At 38.7% G+C, this 20,921-nt stretch overlaps 1 protein-coding gene across 2 annotated transcripts; it reads right to left on the bottom strand.

Annotated features, from left to right (window-relative positions):
* Window positions 1–1,380: 1,380 nt before the first annotated feature.
* On the bottom strand, window positions 1,381–20,710 carry ALKAL1 (ALK and LTK ligand 1). Of its 2 annotated transcripts, XM_082719260.1 has the most exons (5): window positions 20,410–20,675; window positions 6,577–6,630; window positions 4,770–4,850; window positions 3,611–3,691; window positions 1,381–1,612 (listed from the first exon to the last, which is right to left on the bottom strand). In XM_082719260.1, the coding sequence occupies exons 1-4, from the start codon at window positions 20,597–20,599 to the stop codon at window positions 3,627–3,629; spliced, it is 390 nt and encodes a 129-aa protein (XP_082575386.1). In that variant the 5' UTR covers window positions 20,600–20,675; the 3' UTR covers window positions 1,381–1,612; window positions 3,611–3,626. The 2 variants fall into 2 exon arrangements, with proteins under 2 accessions (XP_082575386.1, XP_082575387.1); XM_082719261.1 differs by lacking the exon at window positions 1,381–1,612 and having other exon boundaries at window positions 3,376–3,691; window positions 20,410–20,710.
* Window positions 20,711–20,921: the final 211 nt, after the last annotated feature.

Below are 20,921 nucleotides of genomic sequence, written 5' to 3'. Positions count from 1 at the left end.
CAGCATGGAGGTTCCTCAGAATGTTGAAAATAGAGCTACCCTATGACCCAGCAATTGCACTATTGGGTATTTTCCCTAAAGATACAAACGTAGTGATCCAAAGGGGCACATGCACCCGAATGTTTATAGCAGCAATGTCCACAATAGCCAAACTATGGAAAGAACCTAGATGTCCATCAACAGATGAATAGATCAAGAAGATGTGGTATATATACACAATGGAATACTATGCAGCCATCAAAAGAAATGAAATCTTGCCATTTGCGACAACATGGATGGAACTAAAGCGAATCATGCTTAGCGAAATAAGTCAAGCAGAGAAAGACAACTATCATATGATCTCCCTGATATGAGGAAGTGGTGATGCAACATGGAGGCTTAAGTGGGTAGGAGAAGAATAAAAGAAACAAGATGGGGTTGGGAGGGAGACAAACCATAAGTGACTCTTAATCTCACAAAACAAACTGAGGGTTGCTGGGGGGAGGGGGTTTGGGAGAAGAGGGTGGGATTATGGACATTGGGGAGGGTATGTGCTTTGGTGAGTGCCGTGAAGTGTGTAAACCTGGTGATTCACAGACCTGTACCCCTGGGGATAAAAATATATGTTTATAAGAAATAAAAAATTAAAAAAAAATTCTAAATAGAGTATCCAGGTAACCTCTATATTCTCCTAACTCCATGACACATTTCTTTGCTTTTTTAATTTAAGACAGCACTACCAGGATGCCTAGATGGTTCAGTGGGTTAAGCCTCTGCCTTCAGCTCAGGTCATGATCCCAGGGTCCTAGGATCAAGTCCCACATCGGGCTCTCTGCTCGGCAGGGAGCCTGCTTCCACTCTCTCTCTGCCTGTCTCTCTGCCTAGTTGTGATCTACTTGTGATCTCTCTGTCAAATAAATAAATTTAAAATAAAAATCTTTAAGACAGCACTACCATATGTTCGAACTTCAAAAAGATAGGAATTTTCTCAGGACACTGGTTAGCTGTCTAGAAAATACATATTTATACATATATACATATATAGTAATCATATCTCAATAGTGTAACCTCTGCTACAAACATGTTCAAAGCAAAACAGATTTTCATATTTCAGTTTTAATAAAATTCATATTTCAAATTAGTGCAATTAAAGACAAATTCTGAATAAATATATTTAAATATTATTTTAAAAGAGTTACAAAAGTGGACTTCAAACATGATTATTCAACAAACCGTTACTCAAATCATATACCAAAATCATTTCTCACTCATCTCAACACTCTCAGACACAATTTACATAGTTAAATATTTAATCATACCTATATGGAACATAAACCATGTAAGAAAATAAAATATATCTACCAAAAATAAAAGAATAGCACACTTTTGATATTCTATATACATTGTGTGATTTAAACTTTATTTTTTAAAAATTTCAAATTACTCTATACATTAAAATAAACCAAGGAAGACTGAACTATATGAAAGGACACAAACAAACAGTTGTTTCTGAGAAGTCTCTTATTTTATTCATATTAACATGCCATAAAAATAGATGCTTCATCTCTTTGTACAGTTAGTATGATTCCAGGCACTTTTTTCTTCAAATCAAATTTACATTCTTAAGAAATGCCTGTCAGGGGGAAAAAGAAAACTATTATTTATATTCTGATTCTTAATGTACTTAAAAGTATGCATAGTTTTAATATAGTTATATTTTATTTTATTTTGCTGAAGGAATCTGTGGGCTCAATTTATAATTTAATTCTGAGAATATAAGCTAATGAGTGTGGAGGGGTAGAGGGGTCAATCAGTACTTTTAGTTACTTTAAATTATGACTCCCCCATTAAAGTTTTATGATATCTAAATAAACCAAAAGATGAACTTGGCATAACCTAAGTAACATAAATGTTCTTAAAATCTGTTAATCTCTAATACTGTATTTCTAATACCTTGTTAAATAAATAATTAGAAACAGATATTACTATAGAAATATGTCTTTCTCTGCAATTTCTAAGGGGCATATTTTTCAGCTCTGTCTTCTATGAATCTAGTTCTAGGAGAATGTAAGTTTATATGCAGTATTTGGAATTATAGTACAGCATTCATTTTTTGAGAATTTTCATGGTTATTATGTTGTTTTTTTGACTTTATGCAAATTCACTCATTCACATAAAATATATTAAAACAAAGAAAGATAAATGTGTCTTGATTTAGATCACTTCAATAGCCTAATGAATTTTCTTTATTTATTCATGTTTTATATTATTCAAAAGGTTTGAGATAGATTGAGAGTTATTATTCAAATATCTTGCCTCCGAACATTAAAATGATCTTCTCTTAATCTAAAAAAAAGAAAAGAAGAGAAAGAAAGAAAGAAAAAATTGGGGGAAGCCTGGGTGGTGCAGTTGGTTAAGCATCCAACTTTTGGTTTCAGATCAGGTCATGACCTAAGGGTTGTAAGATCCAGCCCCAAATCAGGCTCCACACTCAATGTAGAATCTGTTTCAGACTCTCTCTCCCTCTCTTTCTTCCCCTTTCTGCTGCATTCTCTCTCTAAAATAAATAAACCTTTTTAAAAAGGGAGAGATAGAGAACTTTTAAAATTCTGAAACTGTGAATATGCAGAATTAAGAGTATCAATTATTATTATTTATTTACAATTGCTTTTTAAATAAGAATAGAAATAGACAACAAGTCAAGATTGTCTTAGTAATTGGCACAATGAAACTGTGAGATGAGTTAAGTAAATCCCCATGCAGTTACTTGGGTAGATCAAGTTTCATGGGCTAAATCAAGAGATTCAGAGATAATTCTATATACACATTCCATGACTTCCATTTCTATCTCACAAACTGTGAAAACCTGTTTCTTTAAAGAGACTTGTCCGTGGTGCTGAAATACTGACCCAAAAGTGTGTTGGCTTTGTTCTGTCCCAGGAAAGAACTACTGAGTAGAAAAATCTCTAGTGGGAAAAAAGATCCTTCAGTTTCTTGTATAGAGTCTACTTTTGTAAATAAATGTTATATTTTTTTAGGTTATCCAAATACTTTATTGTCCTAGGGCTCCTAGGGTAATTTAGTCAGAATGAAAATTCTGACTTACTATTTCACTCTGGCAAAGTATAAGCTAGAGCAGATGATTACATATTCATCATATTTTTGATCCCTTGCTTTTTCCTTTACTCTTCCAATACCTTATTTCTTTTTGTTATCTACCCTACATAAACCAAAATTTTAGATCCCAGTGCTACTTTTATTATATCTTTTGACCAGTTAAGAAAAGGTAGAGCTTTATATAGCTTTGTACATCTAATGTCTATTTGCATAAGGCTTCTGCACAATAATAATATAACCCCAATAGATGAAATATTTTTAAAAATCACTCAAGACTGGTAAGGCTGCCAAAAAGTTGTTTATTTTACTTAATTTAATCACTGCTGAGGGCATTTTTAATTAATTCAATAAAGCAGTCTGAGCATTTAAACAAAGCTTTAATACTAAGTGAAAAATCCACAGATTAAGTTCATTAGGTGTTGCTACAATCAGCTGCCTGGCTTTCTAAATTGTTCAAAATTTCTTCAGAAAGCTAGCTGATCAAACAGAATAAGAAAAATAAATAAATACATACTTATAGGGAAAGTCTTCTAGGTCTGTGAGCACAAGGGACTCACTGCTAATCTTGTTAGCAATCTAGCACATCTCTTGTAATCTACAAAAAAACATTTAAGGGAAAATTATGTATACAGTTATTATAAATGTGGGAAAACCATATTATTATTATCACTAATTGAGAATGAGAGCTAAGATTTAATAAGCACTCAACACAACAAATGCTTAACCTGGGTTTTCTCATTAATTCTCATAACACAATTAGGTAGATGTTACTGTTCCCTCACTTTAAAGACAGAGATGAAAAACCAGCATCCAAATGTCAAGAATCTCATAACTACTGAGTAGTTTGAGTTCAAAGAGTAAGCTTTCTTCACTATGCTGTGCTACGACTTAGTTTGCTTTGATTCCAGTGTGATTAATTTCCCTTAGTCATTGAACACAAGCAGTTTTTGAAAAAAATTATAACAATTCTGATTCAACTTCCTGAGTAAAATTAAACATACTTCAAATGACCAATCTAGTTAAAAAGAAACAAAATGCTTAAAATCCGTGCACCTTAAAAGGGAAGTTTAGGTTTAGAAAGGAATTTAAAAACAGCCAACTGAGTTACCACACATGATCCCAATTTGGGCAGTTTCAATAATAACATTTAAATATTACATTTGAAATTACTAACTTTGGTGACTTAAGTGTCCAAAAGAATTCATTAGAGCCACATTTAAAACACTATGCTATAATTATTCAGAACAATCGGTCACTCATTGTATAAATGATATGAAACTATTTACTTTAAAATAACTGAAGAGGAAATTTTGACTTATTCTTCATGGTCATCTTATTTTCTTTCTCATTTATATGAAGAGCACTTCATGCCAAGGAATTTGAAAAATGAAAAAAGGCATAAATCCTGACAAACATTTCAGTCCTTAAGGAAATCTGGCTATTTTCAGATTTGGATATAGTCCCAATTACAATTCAGTTTCATTCTTTGCACTCTCAACAGCACACACAAGCCTTCATTTAAGTACTGTCAATGTTATAAATAACATCTCATACATTGTTTAGTCTATCCCCAGACGCAGACAGTTGAAGTTTAAAATTGCATGCATTTATTGTTGCATAAAGATTTTATTTTAATGGAACAAAAAAAAAGGAAACCTATCCAAACTACTTACAAGCTGGTGTTGAACAATCCCTAGTGTTGTGATAGAGTCGATGGAAATGTTTGCTACATTCAGCTGAAAATGTGACTGGCCCTATTAGGAAAAGAACGTTTATGATAAACATCGGCATGTTTTCCAAACAAATTTGCTAGTACTTGATGGCTGGAAATAATACAACTGTAACTTAGCATCCTTCCATGCCCTTAAAAGAACTTGTCTGAGAATACTTCTCCTTACCCTAGCTCTGTGGGAGGTAGTAAATTGTAATCTGTGAAAAAGCTCTGAATTCATTACCAATTCTCACCATTTCACATATTGGAAACTTCAGTTTCTGAAGAACCCTTTAGAATAATTAAGAGGGGAAAAGCTCTAGATAGAAAAAGAAATTGTGCAAACCAAATCAAGTAGATATGAAGAATAAAAAATAAATATCCTCGTTCCCACTTTCTGTTCTTCAGGGGTTTTTTTAATATAACAGGAATTAATGCTTATATACAGAGACATTAATTCTATTTTCTAATTAATTTGTGTCTTGTTAGTGTCAAGGACTGTAGTAAAGTGAGCAGGGACTTGAGGTTTCCCTTATTTATTGTCACAAACCCAGAGAATTCCCACCAAAACTTATCCCTACATCTGTAATCTGATGTTTTGGAAGTGGTAGAAGGGCTCACAGTGCTGTGAACAGAGTGACTAGAAATGCTAAACACTGGAAAATTCCTTACACTTGCTAGGGTGGGTCTTGGTTTAAGCTCACAACCATCATTCTCAGATTAATTAAACATGGCCACTGGTTTCTTTAAGTGGGAAAACCATAATTTTCCCAGCTTATAGGCCTGAGATGTAAAACAGCGAAAGGCAGCTGGGATGGTTAGGAGCAGTCAGGCAATAGCAATGGTGAAGGTGGTCGTGCTTGATTCACAATAATTTAGTGAATTACTAGAACTTGAGGCATAATATGATTTCCAATGATAAGCAAAGTCGATAAAAAGAAAGAGAATTTCATAAGACAGTATTTCATCTGTGCTTAGAACATGGCATATGGGGACGCCTGGGTGGTACAGTCAGTTAAGTGTCTGACTCTTGGTTTCAGCTCAGGTAGAAATCTCAGGGTCATGAGATAGAGCCCCTGTCAGGCTCGGACCTCACTGCAGAGTCTACTAGTCTACTTAAGACTTTCTTTCCCTTTTTCTCCCCACCCCAGGCTTGTGTTCTCATTCTCTCTCTCTCTCAAATAAATAAATAACCTTAAAAAAAAAAAAAAGACATGGCATATGAAAGTCTGTCTTTTTCCCATTCAAAAAAAAACTTCTGTTGCCCCCATTGCCTAAGAAGCATGACCTAAATTCCTTAGGATATAAATCATTTAGAATTCTTCACAGTATGACTCCAACCTACCTTTTGAGGCATACTTTTGTCCAGTGGCCACACACACCCTTACCTAAACTTACCCCACAGTGTATCCACACCATCTACCTGTCCTGCCTCCAAGCTACCATGTTCTCAAAGAATTTCTTCTCATCCAGGAAAATGTTATTCTCCTTTAGAGCCCAACTTAAATGTGCACCCTACAAGCTTTTCCTGGTAGTTTTTGGCAAAATTATTCACTTTCTGTGCATCCCTAAATATATATATATACATTTCTATTATTTACCAAGATCTGGTTGATATTATTATTAGTGCAATTTAATAGCATTTGTCCACTTTCCTAACTGGACTGTTGAGCTTCTGACAGACATTTATCTTCATATCCTGAATGCCTAACAGTAATTTGTATACAAGCTTTTTATTTAATTGTATCACTGATAGATTTTCTGCTTACCTGTGAAATGTTTTATGAATTTGTCTTTTAAATTCAAATCTCTTGGGAATATTTCTGAAAAGAAAAAAAATTACAATTTCATAGATGCATTTCCACCATTAAAAATATCCTTATAAATAGTCTATAATGACAACCACCTAACACATGAACTCATGGCAGTTCATGCAGCTCATTCCAAATCTGTATCTCTGGCTCTGACTATTCCCTGGAGCTCCAGACCTCCCCCAGAGCTACCTGCGTGCTCTACCACTCTAACTGGGAAACTTACAGACCTCTCAAAAGTGCATAGCCAGAACTGAACACCTGATTTCTCTAAGACCCCAGACCTGTTCCCTGTCCCCCACCCGCCATGTTCCCTGTCTCATACAAGGCATCACTCCTTACTCTTTGCTCAACCCAGATATCAAGAAAGTATGCCTGAATTTCCTCTTTCCTTCTCTACTATATACACACCATTACTTAATTTTATATATTCCAATGCCAGAAATTACCCAAGACCCATACACTCTGCTTCTTCTCATTAAAACAAGACTCGTCCCAAGCCATCATACTTTGGTCATTATCCCTGTGCTGCAGCTCCTTTATGGGTCTTCTCATTCCTCTAACCCACTCTCCCAACAGCAGCCAGAAAAAATGAGGTGAAATAATCTCCTGTTCATGATACACTCCCACTTTAAGGGGATTTGCATTTTTTAAGATTTTATTTAGTTTTGAGAGAGAAATTGAGAAACAGCGTGAGCACAAGTAGGAGGGTTAGGGGGACAGGGAGGGGTAGAGGGAGAAGCAGACTCCCAGGTGAGCAGGGACCCTGATTTGGGGTGTGATTCTAGGATCCTGGGATCAAGTGCTGAACCAAAGGCAGACACTTAACCGACTGCACCACCCAGGCACCTGGGGTTTTGCATTTTAAGTAAGTGAAAATAAAAAATCAAACTACATCTCACACTTCACTTTGTACTCCCTATAAGCAAAAAACACAATTTATAAAAAAAAAAAAAACAGTTTGGAATATACACAACTCTTTAGGAGGAAAAGAAAACAGAAACAAATAAAATTTTGAACCCAATTTCATTGACAGCTACAGATTTAAACTCGCAATGTCCTTTTTATAGATTGACTCTTGTGCCTGTCAAACATCATATGAGTTTTAATAGGGGCATAATAAGTGACTCTGAAGGACCACACTGATTTGTGTACCTCGTTGAGATAGGTAGTATAAAATGAAGACATAGGAATTCTAACAGCCCTTTACATCCTAGAGTTAATGAGAAGTGTTTAAGAGTGCTTCCTTGCGTAGGGAGCTCCCTGCTCCTAGCAGCCCAGTTCTGAGTCCGGAGCAGCACTGTTAGGGCGACAGGTGTGCAGCTGGATTGGAGCTCTCCTCCCACTGACAACAAACATCTGTACTTATGAACCATCCAAACTAATCCAGAAAAACAAAGCAATAGGAAGGTATAAGTATTTCTTTATATAAATATTTTGGTGCTCTCATTAATTATATTCCAGACTGAACACAGGTCTTTCCCCAATACCTCTCTGAAACTAAGCGTGGCAAATTGGCTCCTGGGAAGTCAGTACTCCCCAATTTATCTGGCAAGGTAGCTCCTCTGCCCCTTTCTGAGCTGAGTTAGTTGAGTACAGTTGGAGTTCTATGGCTAAAACATGTTCAAAGACTATCAATAATTCTAGTTCCAAAAACATTTTCAACTATGACTTTTTAAATATTTTTAAATTTAAATTCAATTAATTAACACACAACATTAATTGGTTTCATAGGTAGAGTTCAGTGATTCATCAGTCTTATATAATACCTGGTGCTCATGACATCACATGCTCTCCTTAATGTCCATCACCCAGCTACTCCATCTCTCTACCCTCCTCCCCTCCAGCAACCCCCATCTGATTTCCTATGATTAAGAACCTCTTATGGTTTGTCTCCCTCTCTGGTTGTGTCTTGTTTTACTTTTTCCTTTCTTCCTCTATGATCCTCTGTTTTGTTTCTTACATTCCACATATCAGTGAGATCGTATGATAATTGTGTTTCTCTGATGAGGCCCGGCACAATGATGACACTCAGGAGGACACCCCTCTTCTACACTCCCATAGCACACTTTCTAACTTCTTCTATAAAGGCAATTTTCAGATTAGCATGATAGTGAACAATGCATGAGTCTGTCTCCACCACAATATTGTGGCTTCTTGAGGAAAGGTACAATGTCTTGTTCATCTGCAGGGTGTACAACACTGCTTTGCAGATGGGTCATCTGGCAAATGTTTAAGGAATTAAAAGCTGAGAGGATAATCCTTCAAGTAACTTGTTACCTTTCAAATGAAAACAATCATTGTCTTGCTTGAGCTCAGTATAGGCCACCAAGAAAACCACACTTTAAATACACTTGAATTTTCATTTCGAAGTACAAACACAATTTAGGAACATAAAGCAGACTGACTTAAATGAAATAGAAAAGTGATATTTAAGTTGACACTTAAAGTGATAAGCAAGAGATATCTAGGTAAGAGATGGAAACATCACCTTAGGCCCCCCCAAAAAAAAGAAAAAGAGAAGGGAAGGAAGGGCAGGGCAGAAAGAATTAGAAGGAAGGAGGGAGGGAGGAAGGGAGGAAGAAAGAAATCTCTGAGGGGGAAAAGATAACACTGTGTTTCAGGTATTTAAGAAATGTCCAGGATGGCTAAAAGAGGAAGAAGGTGAGGGACAGAAAAGTCAGCCGAAGCAACAGACAAAGGCTTCAGGGTGGCTCAGTTGGTTGAGGATCTGCCTTGGGTTCAAGTCATGATTCCAGGGTCCTGGGATCAAGTCCTGCACTGGGCTCCTTGCTCAGCAGGGAGCCTACTCCTCCCTCTCCCTCTGTCACTCCTCCCTGACTCATGCCTGTGCGCTCTCTCTCTCTCTCTCATACATACACACATGTAAGCAGCAGACATAGATGCCCTTATAGTCCTTTATAAACTTTGTCCTTAATTCTACGAGTGATGAGAAGTCAAAGATTAGGCAAGGGGATGACATAGTCAAGATTCACTCTTAAAAGATCATAATGCCCAGTATGGAGGAACAAGATACACACACATAAGTCAAAAGGTTTAGAGATAAGCTATTGTATTTCCAATGAACAGCACTAGTGTCAGGTGTCAAATTCTGCCCTATGCCTATTTTTGCATATAAAGCTTTATTGGAACACAGCCATACTAATTTGGTCACATGTGGTCTATGCCTGCTTTCGTGCTATAATGCAAAATTGAGTGCTTTCTGCAGAGATCAGAGAGTCCACAAAACCAAAATATTTACTATCTGGCCATTTCTAGAAAAAGTTTGCCAATGCCTGCTTGGTAGCACACTCCTATTTGTATTAAAACTGTAATGGTGCCTGCAGAAAGGCAAGAAGTAAGATTCTGGGGGTGAGAGAAAAGAGGTATTTTTCAATACATAAATATTATTAATTTTAACTTTGAACATAAATCTGTATTACTTTTTCAATTAAAAAAAAAAAACCGAGTTGATTTTGGGGCACCTGGGTGGCTCAGTGGGTTAGGCCTCTGCCTTCAGCTCAGGTCATAATCTCAGGGTCCTGGGATCAAGACCTGCATTGGAGGGGGGGTCTCTGCTCAGCAGGGAGCCTGCTTCCCTCTCACTCTCTCTACCTGCCTTTCTGCCTACTTGTGATCTCTGTCAAATAAATAAATAAAATCTTTAAAAAAAAAAGAAAGCAATCTCCATTACAGAAATATAAGTCACATATGTGATTTCAAAGTTTTTAGTAGCCACACCTTAAAAAGTAAAAAAGAATAGGTAAAATGTATTTAATAATTTATTTTGCTTAACCCAATATTCTAAATGTTATCATTTCACATATATTCCCTGCTTTAAAAATATTAAGACATTTTACATTTTTTATACTGTTTTCAAAATCTGCAGTGTATTTAACAATTACGGCACATCTCAACTTGGACAAGCCACACTGCGAATGTTTGATAGGCACATGCATTGAGTAGGCTACCATGTTGTACAGCACAAGTCTCAAATGCATGCTTCATTCTTCTGGTATCTAACAACAAGGTATAAAAGATTACATACGTGGATGGATTAAAAACAAAAGGATCTCCTCATGACAAGTATCCCCCAAATTACTATCTCACTACTCTAATTTGTGAAAATTTCTAGTTGTTATTTAACCAAAACAGCTGCCAATTGCCACTATTATCAATTTTAAGTTTACAATAATATTTTTATGAAGAAATTTGAAGATTTTATTAATTTTTGATAAACCTTTTATAAATCTTTTATGAAGATTTGCATATACATGTGTGTATATAAATGCTGACAGGCTTATCTCTCATTCCTACTTCTCATGTTCAAAATGAGCAGAAATCATGCTCTTATCTGCAGCATATACATATATATATTTTTTGAACTATCACCCTTCGAGGGTGACTAGGTTTTTCATTCATTTATTTATTTATTTTTAAAAGATTTTATTTATTTATTTGACAGAGAGAGATCACAAGTAGGCAGAGAGGCAGGCAGAGAGAGAGGGGGAAGCAGGCTCCCTGCTGAGCAGAGAGCCCGATGTGGGGCTCGATCCCAAGACTCTGGGATCATGACCTGAGCCAAAAGCAGAGGCTTTAACCCACTGAGCCATCCAGGTGCCCCTATACATATATTTTTAAAGGTTTTATTTATTCATTTGACAGAGATCACAAGTAGGCAGAGAGGCAGGCAGAGAGAGAGGGGGACACAGGCTTCCTGCCAAGCAGAGAGTCCCGATGCGACACGGACTTGATCCCAGGACCCTGGCATCATGATCTGAGTCCAAGGCAGAGGCTCCTGCAGCATTTATATTAAAACTGGGACAGTACAGAGAAGATTAGCAAGGATGACAAGCAATTTCATGAAGTGTTTCATATTTTTATTCAGTCAGAGAGTGACAAATACTGTATGATTTCACTCATATGTGAAATTTAAAAAGCAAATTCATGAAGTGTTTCATATTTTTATTCAGTGTGACAAGTACTGTATGACTTCACTCATATGTGAAATTTAAGAAAAAACAAATGAGCAGAGAGGAAAAAAGAGAGGGAGGCAAACCAAAAAACAGACTCTTCACTATAGAGAACAAACTGATGGCTACCAGAGGGGAGGTAACCCCTCTGGTAATGAGATGGAGAGCATGAGGTGGTGTATGGAAATGTTGGATCACTATATTGCATACCTGAAACTGTTACTACACTGTATATTAACTAACTGGAATTTTTTTAAGAAATATATTCTTTAGTTAGCATATTGAGGAATACAAAAGGAGTATGTATATATTTTACTTTTTTGACAGTCTGACCACCTTTTTAAAATTTTTTTGCATCCTTTTTAAAATTTAAATTCAACTAATTAACATACAATGTATTATTAGTTTCAAAGGTAGAGTTCAGTGATTCATCAGTCTTATATAATACCCAGTGATCATTACATCACATGCACTCCTTAATGTCCATCACCCAGTTACCCCATCCCCCCACCCTACCCCCTCCAGTAACCCTCAGTTTGTTTCCTATGATTAAGAGTCTCTTATGGTTTGTCTCCTCCTCTGATTTCGTCTTGTTTTATTTTTTCCTCCCTTCTATGATCCACTGTTTTGCTTCTTAAATTCCACATATGAATGAGATCATATGATAATTGTCTTTCTCTGATTGACTTATTTCACTTAATACAATACCCTCTAGTTCTATAATGAGATATCATGTCACACAGGTCAGAATGTTTAAAACTAACAAGTCAGGAAAACAGATGTTGGCAAGGATGCAGAGAAAGAGGAACCTTTCTATACTGCTGGTGGGAATGCAAGCTTGTGCAGCCACTGTGGAAAACAGTATGGAGGTTCCTCAAAAAGCTAAAAATAGAGCTACCCTATGAAGTAACTGGAATTTTAAAAAATGTTTAAATGACCAGAGATCATATGGAATAATAAAAAAGTCAGAAGCCAGAACAACTAGAAAACAAAATAATAGAAAACGTTTAGTGTTCAGTTTTACCTGCACATAACTTAGTATCTTACCATAAAGATAATTGCTCGGACTTGATTGATTCTTTACAAAACCACGTTAATTGATCCTTTGCACCTTATTAGGTACTGAGGGGCATTCCTTCATTTTGTTTTAAGCTAGCATTTTTCGATACCTAAATTGAAACATTTGCTCTATAGTTCCTTGAATTATCACTTTCTTTATTTAGAGATGACACAACTATTTCTCTTTGTAAATATATAAAAACAGTTCCATTTTCAAAAATAAAAACTAACCCTATTATATCAATGTTCAGAAAATTGCTCATGGGAAATATGGGTATTTGAAAAACATGGAAATTTATTAAATATTTGAAGGAAAAAGCTGATGACAAACATATTCAAGCAAGCAATATCTTTAAAAAATACTTTTAGGTTTTTTTAAATATATAGTCATGGGGAGCCTGGATGGCTCAGTCAGTTAAGTGTCTGCCTTCAGCTCAGGTCATGAGCACAGGGTCCCAGGACTGAGTCCGCATCAGCCTCCCTGCTCAGCTAGGAGTCTGCTTCTCCCTCTCCTTCCCCCTCCTCATTCTCTCTCTCATACTCACTCCTTCTCAAATAAGTAAAATCTTTTTTAAAAAAATACACTCTCATAAAGCATGTACTCTCTTCTGTTCTTCTAAAATTACATGTTCTTATAAAATTACATAAAAAGTATGTATTTGTAAATATGTTTTTACATCATACCTCTTATTAGAGTTTGAGATTTTTAAATAAAGAGATTAACTCTCTTTGTATGTAACCTTTGGGGGGGCCTAATGTTATTTCAGCTGCAAATTATATCATCATCTGAGCTTTCAGCAAGTTTTCATCACTTTGCTGGTGGAGGGCCTTGCCTCAGTGCCTCAGTGTTAATGGCTGTTGATGGATCAGGAGGTGTTTGCTGAAGGTTGAGGTGACTGAGTGTGACAATTTCTTGAAATAAGACAACAGTGAAATTTGCTGCTTCAACTGATTTTTCCTTTCATGAATGTGTTCTTTGTAACATACGCTGCTGTTTGATAGTGTTTTAGCCACAGTAAAACTTATTTCAAAATTGGATTCAATCTTCTCAAACCCTCCTGCCGCTTTATCAGCTCAGCTAATGTAGTATTCTAAATCCTTCATTGTGATTTCAACAATATTCACAACATCTTCATCAGGAATAGATTCCATCTCAAGAAACCACTTTCTTTGCTCCTCCATTGGAAATAACTCCTCATCTGTAAAAGTTTTATCATGACATTGCAGCAATTCAGTCACATCTTCTGACCCACTTCTAATTCTGGTTCTCTTGTTATTTCCACCACATCTGCAGTTACTTCCTCCACTGAAGTCTTGAACTCCTCAAGGTTATGCATGAGGGTTGGAACCAACTTCTTTCAAAGGCCTATTCATGTTGATATTTTGACCTATTCCCATAAATTATGAATGTTCTTAATGGCACTGGGAAGGTCAATCCTTTCCATAAGTTTCAAATTTACTTTGCCCAGATCCATCAGAAGAATCACTATCTGGCAGCTGTAGCTGAGTGGAATGTATTTATTAAATAATAAGACTCAAAAGCCAAAATTACTCCTTGATCCATGGGCTGCAAGCATGCTAACATGAATCTCATTGTGTATCTCCATCAGATTTCAGGTACACTGTCAATGAGCAGTATCATTTTGAAAAGGAATCTTTTTTCTGAGCAGTGAGTAGATATCAACAATGGGCTTAAAATATTCAAAGAAACTGTGTGTGAACAGATGTGCTCTCATCTGAGTTTTGTTTTTCCATTTCTAGAGCACAGCATAATTCACAAGGGGCCCAGGATTTTCGCAGTGGTAGAGGAGCATTAACTTCAATTTAAAGTCACCATCTGTGTTAGCCCCTAACAAGAGAGTTGACCTGTCCTTTGAAGCTTTGACTTTTCTCTAGCTATGGAAGTCTCAGATGGCATCTTCTTCCATCTTCTTCAGAAGGCTGTTTCATCTACACTAAAAATCTGTTGTTTAGTGTAGGCACCTTCACTAATGATCTGAACTAGATCTTCTGGAGAACTTGCTTAGCTTCTATACCACTACTTGCTGCTTCACCTCACCCTTTGATATTATGCAGACAGCTTCTTTCCTTAAATCTCATGAACCCACCTCTGCTAGCTTCAGACTTTTCTTTTGCAGCTTCTTTACCTCTCTCAGCCTCCACAGAATTGAAGAGAGTTAGAGCCCTGCTCTGGATTAGGCATTGGCCTGGGGCTGTTTTGCCTGGTGTGGTTTTCTATCCATACCATTAAAACTTTCTCCATATGAAAAATAAGGCTGTTTCGCTTTCTTACCATTCGTGTGTTCACTGCAGTGGTGCTTTCCTTCAAGAAGGTAATTTCCTTCAAGAACTCTTCCTTTGCATTATTTATTTATTTGATAGAGAGAGAGAGAGTGCACAAGCAGGCAGGGCTACAGGGAGAGGAAGAAACAGGCTGAGCAGAGAGCCTGACATGGGGCTTGATCCCAGGACCCGGGGAACATGACCTGAGCCGAAGGCAGATTCTTAAGGAAAGGTGCCCCTTTCCTTTGCATTCACATCTTGGCTGACTGCTGCAAGAGGCCGAGCTTTTGGCTTATCTCAGCTTCTGATGTATCCTCCTCACTAAGCTTAATCATTTCTGACTTTCAATTTAAAGTGACAGAGCTGTGACTCTTCCTTTCACTTGAACACTTACAAGCCACTGTGGGGTTATTAATTGGCCTAATTCCAATATGGTTGTGTCTCAGGGAAGAGGGAGGCCTGAGGAGAGGTACTAGCAGTCTGATAAGTGGCCCCTTCCCACCGTTCTGCCCTCAAGTCACCTTTCCTTGTTCTGTGTCATTTTACTATGTGCTGGGCTTTCCCCCGTAATCCCCAGGTGCTGAGGTAAAGCTACACTGAATGCGGTGGCCAATACAATGTTACCAGGATTGGACTCCTTCAAAACCAGTACTGTGAGATGCAAATAAATGCTAGATTTTAAAAAAGAGAGAAAGAAGGAGGAAGGAGAGAACAGAACGGGAAGAAGAGAGAAAAGAAAGAGAGAGAAAGGAGGGGTGGCGTGAGAAAGTTTGGCTAATAGGTTTACATAAAGCTCCACATACCACAGGTCTTCATAGTTCTTTATTTTTTAAAGATTTTGTTTTTATTCATTTGAGAAAGAGTGAGAGAGAGCATGAGAGGGGAGAGGGTCAGAGGGAGAAGCAGACTTCCCGTGGATCTGGGAACCCGATGTGGAACTCAATCCTGGGACTCCAGAATCACGACCTGAGCTGAAGGCAGTCGCTTAACAAACTGAATCACCCAGGTGCACCCCCACTTTTTTTTTTTTTTTTTTTTTTTTAAGATTCATAGTTCTTGCATAGTGCTTCTCTAACAAGTATTGAATGGCGATGCTCCCGAGGCTGGCAGACCAAGGAAGACTTTTTTTTTTTTTTTTTCACAGATCATCATTCAGACTCATGAGAAAATAAAGCTATGGTGCTGTGGGTACATGTGGGGATGAAGGGTGGACAGAGAGCTATGGAAAGAAAAGTGTGGCTAGGGTTGTGGAGACCAGTCAGGAATTGTCTCTGTCTCAAAGAAACATCCCAGAAGATTCTGATATACCACTTTTCTCCTCCCCACTGTCCTCAATTAAAAATCTCTGGTAATTCCAAAAACTCAATTACACAAGAATCTGCCAAGAGCTTTTTGATGCCGAGGCACGGGCTATACTCAGAGATTTAGGATATCCAAGGTGAACACGATAATTACATTCAAAAACTTGCCTCGCAGTTGCTTCCGAGGTATATGGCCTCATTCGAAGATCCACTGCCCTAGAAGGCATTAAGGGCAGCAGATGTTGTGTTGTCTAAACTTGGTCATAAATGCTAAGAAATGAGCTCATGACTCATAAATGGCACAGATTAAATCATAAGTTCTAATCAGCCTTTGAGGGCAAATAAAAAATCAATTCTTTTACTTTTAAAGTTAATTAAAATTTTTTTCCTCTCCTAAAAGTCAATTGCATCTAATGAATTTAATAGCCTACAGGGCATTAAAAACTGAGTAATCCTCAGTTCCAACAGCAAGAGGCTTATATCCAGATAGTATAATATTATACTATGCAAATATAATCTATGTATATATTTTATACATATTATATGCATAAACTAATACAAGTCACAATATGAGGAAAGTTGTAGGAGAAGAAAAATTCTGTCTTGTGTTTAAAGGGGAAAAAATCATTACTGAATGAGATAATCTAACCAATGAGGCTGACAATAATTCCAGGTAAATCCTATTTTAATAATATTTTAATTTTATTAATATGTATAAAACTATACACTTTCAAACATGATATAATGTTTTCACTACTATTTCCTGGTAGCTTATGTTGACAGAGAAATAGAGTTGTAATAAATGGCTAAACTCCAAGACATGTTACTTCCCACTTTAGTGATGTTCTTTTTTTTTTTTTTTTTTTTTTTTTTTTTATTTGTATGAAAGAGAGAAAGCACAAGCAACGGGAGCGGCCGAGGGAGACTCTGCAGGACTTGATCCCAAAACCCTGGGATCATGACCTGAGTCCGAGGCAGCCAGTTAACCAAGTGAACCACCCAGGAGCTCAATGATGTTTTCTTCAATAGCACACACAGGAGGGGAACACAGACTCTGAACCAATGACCTAGCCATCACTTTCTGTCTTCTGCATGGCAACAAAGATACTAGGAATCGGAACGCTTTAAAGCTTATTTATAGCTATAAAAATGAAGTCCAAAGCAGGGGGAAAGATTATAAAGGAATTTTTAAAATCCTAGTTTTTCTTGCCAATTTTATGATTGAAAGGCAGACTCCTAGGACTGTACCATTCCAAGGAAAGAGGAGCCATCATATGTGATCCTATCAACTTCCACTCAGAATTTCCCCTTAGCAGCTAGGTGAATGATATCCTACAACAGTCACCACTCAGAAATACTCTGAAGGGCAGAAGTTCATTCATGTGAGCTCACTCTGGCTCCTCATAATGAGTGTTCTAGTGATAGCACTTCCCAAGTGCTTAGCAAAATATCACACATCACCTTTGCTTGTTGACTTTTTCTCGTATTATTGTTTTTCAGTGAAACAAACACTTTCCAGTAACTTTGCAAATAAAATATGTTAAATATTTTACTCATCTGCAAAACAACAAAAACAAAAACCCACTGTACTTCCTTCTTGGTGATATGCAGAATAAGGAAAATTATTTTTATTATTCTTGTGGAAGAAATTTTACTCAGCTGATAGGTCCAGCTAAGTGAGCAGCTATAATAGTAACAGACTGGAAATAGAAGGGATTTAGGTTGTAACACAGAAGATTCCACTGTTATGCACACCCAAGTTCCATCAGAACTGTGGGGATGGCTGCAAAGTAAATTCAGGATTTCCATATTTTTGAACACGGAACAAAGATACCAGAAAGTAACAGAGCCAAGGAGGATAGACAGAATTCGGAGAGATGAGAGAAGCACATTCTTGGAGGCTCCAAAGTAGCAGAGGCAAAGAACCGGCTGGTATCTGTAAGGAACAGTCTGAATCTGTGTCTGAATCAGTGTGGCTGGTACAGGGTGCCCTCTGTGGTGCCCGGAGAACCACAGAAGGCAGAGGGGCAAGTCACAATAGGACTGGAACGTCCTGCATCCAAGAGAAGTTAGAGCCTTCTTAGAAAACCAGGAAACACCACTGTAAATCTGTGACTGGGGAGAAAAGATCTGTTCAATGAAATTGGTCTGAAATAATGTGTTAACATTAATATGTCTGTAGTTTGGGCCTTTCCCCCACTCTTTTTCATTCCAAAGTAATATCTCCTTCTCTGAGATGTTAAAATCAAAACCAAATGAAGACCAGCCTTGAAAATTCTCTGAGCAGGGCGCTTGGGTGGCTCAGTCGGTTAAGTATCTACCTTCAGCTAAGGTCATGATCCCAGGGTCCTGGGATCGAGTCCCACATTGGCCTCTCTGCTCCTTGGGAAGCCTGCTTCTCCCTTTCCCACTCCCCTTGCTTGTGTTCCCTCTCTCACTGTGTCTCTCTCTGTCAAATAAATAAATGAAATCTTAAAAAGAAAGAGAGAGAGAGAAAGAAAGGAAGAAAATTCTCTGAGCAGATCAAGTCAGTTTTGTCATACAAGCAAAGCTTCATTTAGCTTATTTTGTAAGGCTAACTTGACCTGGGTCATCTCTTGCTTATGCCTCTAAAACTCATAAGCAAAACTTAAACGGTTTGCCAATGTCAGTATCAGGTAACTACCAACCAATTCCCAAGCACTTAATTGTAATACTATAATCAATCACTGTGAAGAATAAATGGTCACTGCTTTCTCACTATATAGGCTGCTTTATAACAACAAAGCGCCTGGCATGCAAACTCTTTTTGGTGCATCCCCAATAAACTTTTACTAATTACTATTTTGGCCATTCTTTGGTTTTACTTTAGCTATTTCTGAACTCTTAACAGAGATAAATATTTAGGCTCACAATAATTTCAAGTCCATATACATGAAGGATGTGACACCACTGCTGTAGTCACCCCCAGAGCCTCCCCTCCCCTCCTGAGAGCTCTGGGCTTGCTAGTCACCCTGGAAATCTCTGCCCTGGCCCGGCACCAGAAGCTCAACAACCCACCTCAGCTTCTGAGGCCCTGGCCAACACCTCCCTCTGCTTCCTCTCTGGCTTTACCTGTGCACAGCCTTTCTCCCTCCACACCCAGAATGTGACAGAGCACAGACATCTGGCTGCCTGCTTCAGTAGGTGGTCTCAGCCTGGCATGTAATAGGCACTCAGTGAAAGTTTGTGGAGGAAATAACTATGTATTTTTATCACAACCACTAGGGAAGAAAAATGATACTAAGTAATCCCTCTTTGCTTTATTAAAAGTGAAATGTGAGGCAAGAGAGTTATGAGGTGACAGCAAGGCAGCCAACTGGGCTGGTCCCCAGGCAAGCAGATGGCCCCAAAGAGGGTCACTTCTGCTCCAAGCCTAGCCCGTGGCTCTACCTGGCTCTGTATGGCACAAGCTCTAAACAGAGACAGGTGTTCGAAGCTTCTCTATTCCTTGCTTACTACCTTTCTTCCTGCCCTGGTGCCCTGCACTCTTGACTGCCCCCTCTGACCTCATTGTGCCTATGATTTTCGCATTTCCCAATCATACTGGACTTCTCTACCTTGGGGCATCTCAGGACCCCTATATTGGCTATTTTTTTTCTCCCTCGTTTTTCCCTCCTCCCCTCCTTCAGCATCTAAGTAGCCAGGGTGTGCCCAGAGCTGATTTAGGAGCCTAACCTAGGGAAGGTCTGTGTGAACAGGAGCCAACTCAGCCCGCTCAAAATTAGCGGTTCTTTAACCATCCCCTGAGGCCAACTTGAAGGGGAAAGCAAAGGGGGCATTCCTGAGTCTGTTCAGGCTGTGTCTGTGTGCTCAGGCAATGCTCACTGAATGCTCAAAACCCAGGAAGACCCAGAATGAGGCACCGTCAGATACAGAACCTGTGCACTCTGCCTGGACCAGCTGGGGTTGAGCCCCATGGGTTTCAGCTGCTCCACCAGCCTCCTGAAAAGGTCTTCTTCACCAAGGAAGGGACACAACACTCCAGTTCCTTTGCGAGACGGGGTTTTTTTTACTACTTAAATCTCAACAGTGCTAAATCTAATAAACTCATTACCTCTTTTCCTGAAAACCGGTTATCTTTAGAGATGGTCTGTTCTCTGCTCTGCTTAATTCCGCCTTCTTAAATCCCTGCATCAGAGCAAAGGACTGCTTACCGGCGCTCCGTGAGGCGCTGGGTGCCCGGCCGGCTCTGGCCGCGGGGAGGAAAAGCCACGACTTGGGTTCTTGCTCCGCGGCATATGCTCCCCTGCCACTCCGGGGCCTCCCGTGGGCCCCCGGCAGGGACAAAACCAGAACGAGCAGGAGAAGCGTGGACAGTGGGGCTCCTGGCTTAGCTGGCCGCATGTCTGGGCGCGGAGGACGCGAAAGGAAGCTCCCAGGGGCGGGTCTCGAGGCAGGTGCGTGTGCGCTGACTGGGAAGTCCGCGACCCGGCGGTGGGGCGGTGTCCCGGCGGCGTCCGGCTGGAACAGAATCGGTACTTAGCGGGCGCTGCTGATACCTGCGCGCCTCGGTGTCTCCGGGCGGGGACGCGGGGCGGAGCGGCGTCTGGGGACTTCAGAGGTGTCCCAGGACACAAAGCGAGTGCGAGCACAAGGGACTTCCCGGCACAGCCGATCCTCGGACTGTGTCCTCGGGGCTCCCTACAGAATGGCTCTACGGGCCGGG

Source organism: Mustela nivalis, assembly GCF_964662115.1.
Source record: "Mustela nivalis genome assembly, chromosome: 2".
Lineage (NCBI taxonomy): Eukaryota > Metazoa > Chordata > Mammalia > Carnivora > Mustelidae > Mustela > Mustela nivalis.
The sequence above is the reverse complement of the archived record's forward strand: the minus strand, read 5'-3'. Positions and strand labels throughout refer to the sequence as shown.

Excerpts from the sequence above, each read along its gene's own strand:
- ALKAL1 (XM_082719261.1), bottom strand. The coding sequence starts at position 20,599 with ATGCGGCCAGCTAAGCCAGGAGCCCCACTGTCCACGCTTCTCCTGCTC. Across the intron at positions 4,851-6,576 it reads ATTCATAAAACATTTCACAG|GGCCAGTCACATTTTCAGCT; the intron begins GTAAGCAGAAAA and ends TTTTCCTAATAG. Across the intron at positions 3,692-4,769 it reads GGATTGTTCAACACCAGCTT|ATTACAAGAGATGTGCTAGA; the intron begins GTAAGTAGTTTG and ends GTTTTTTTGTAG.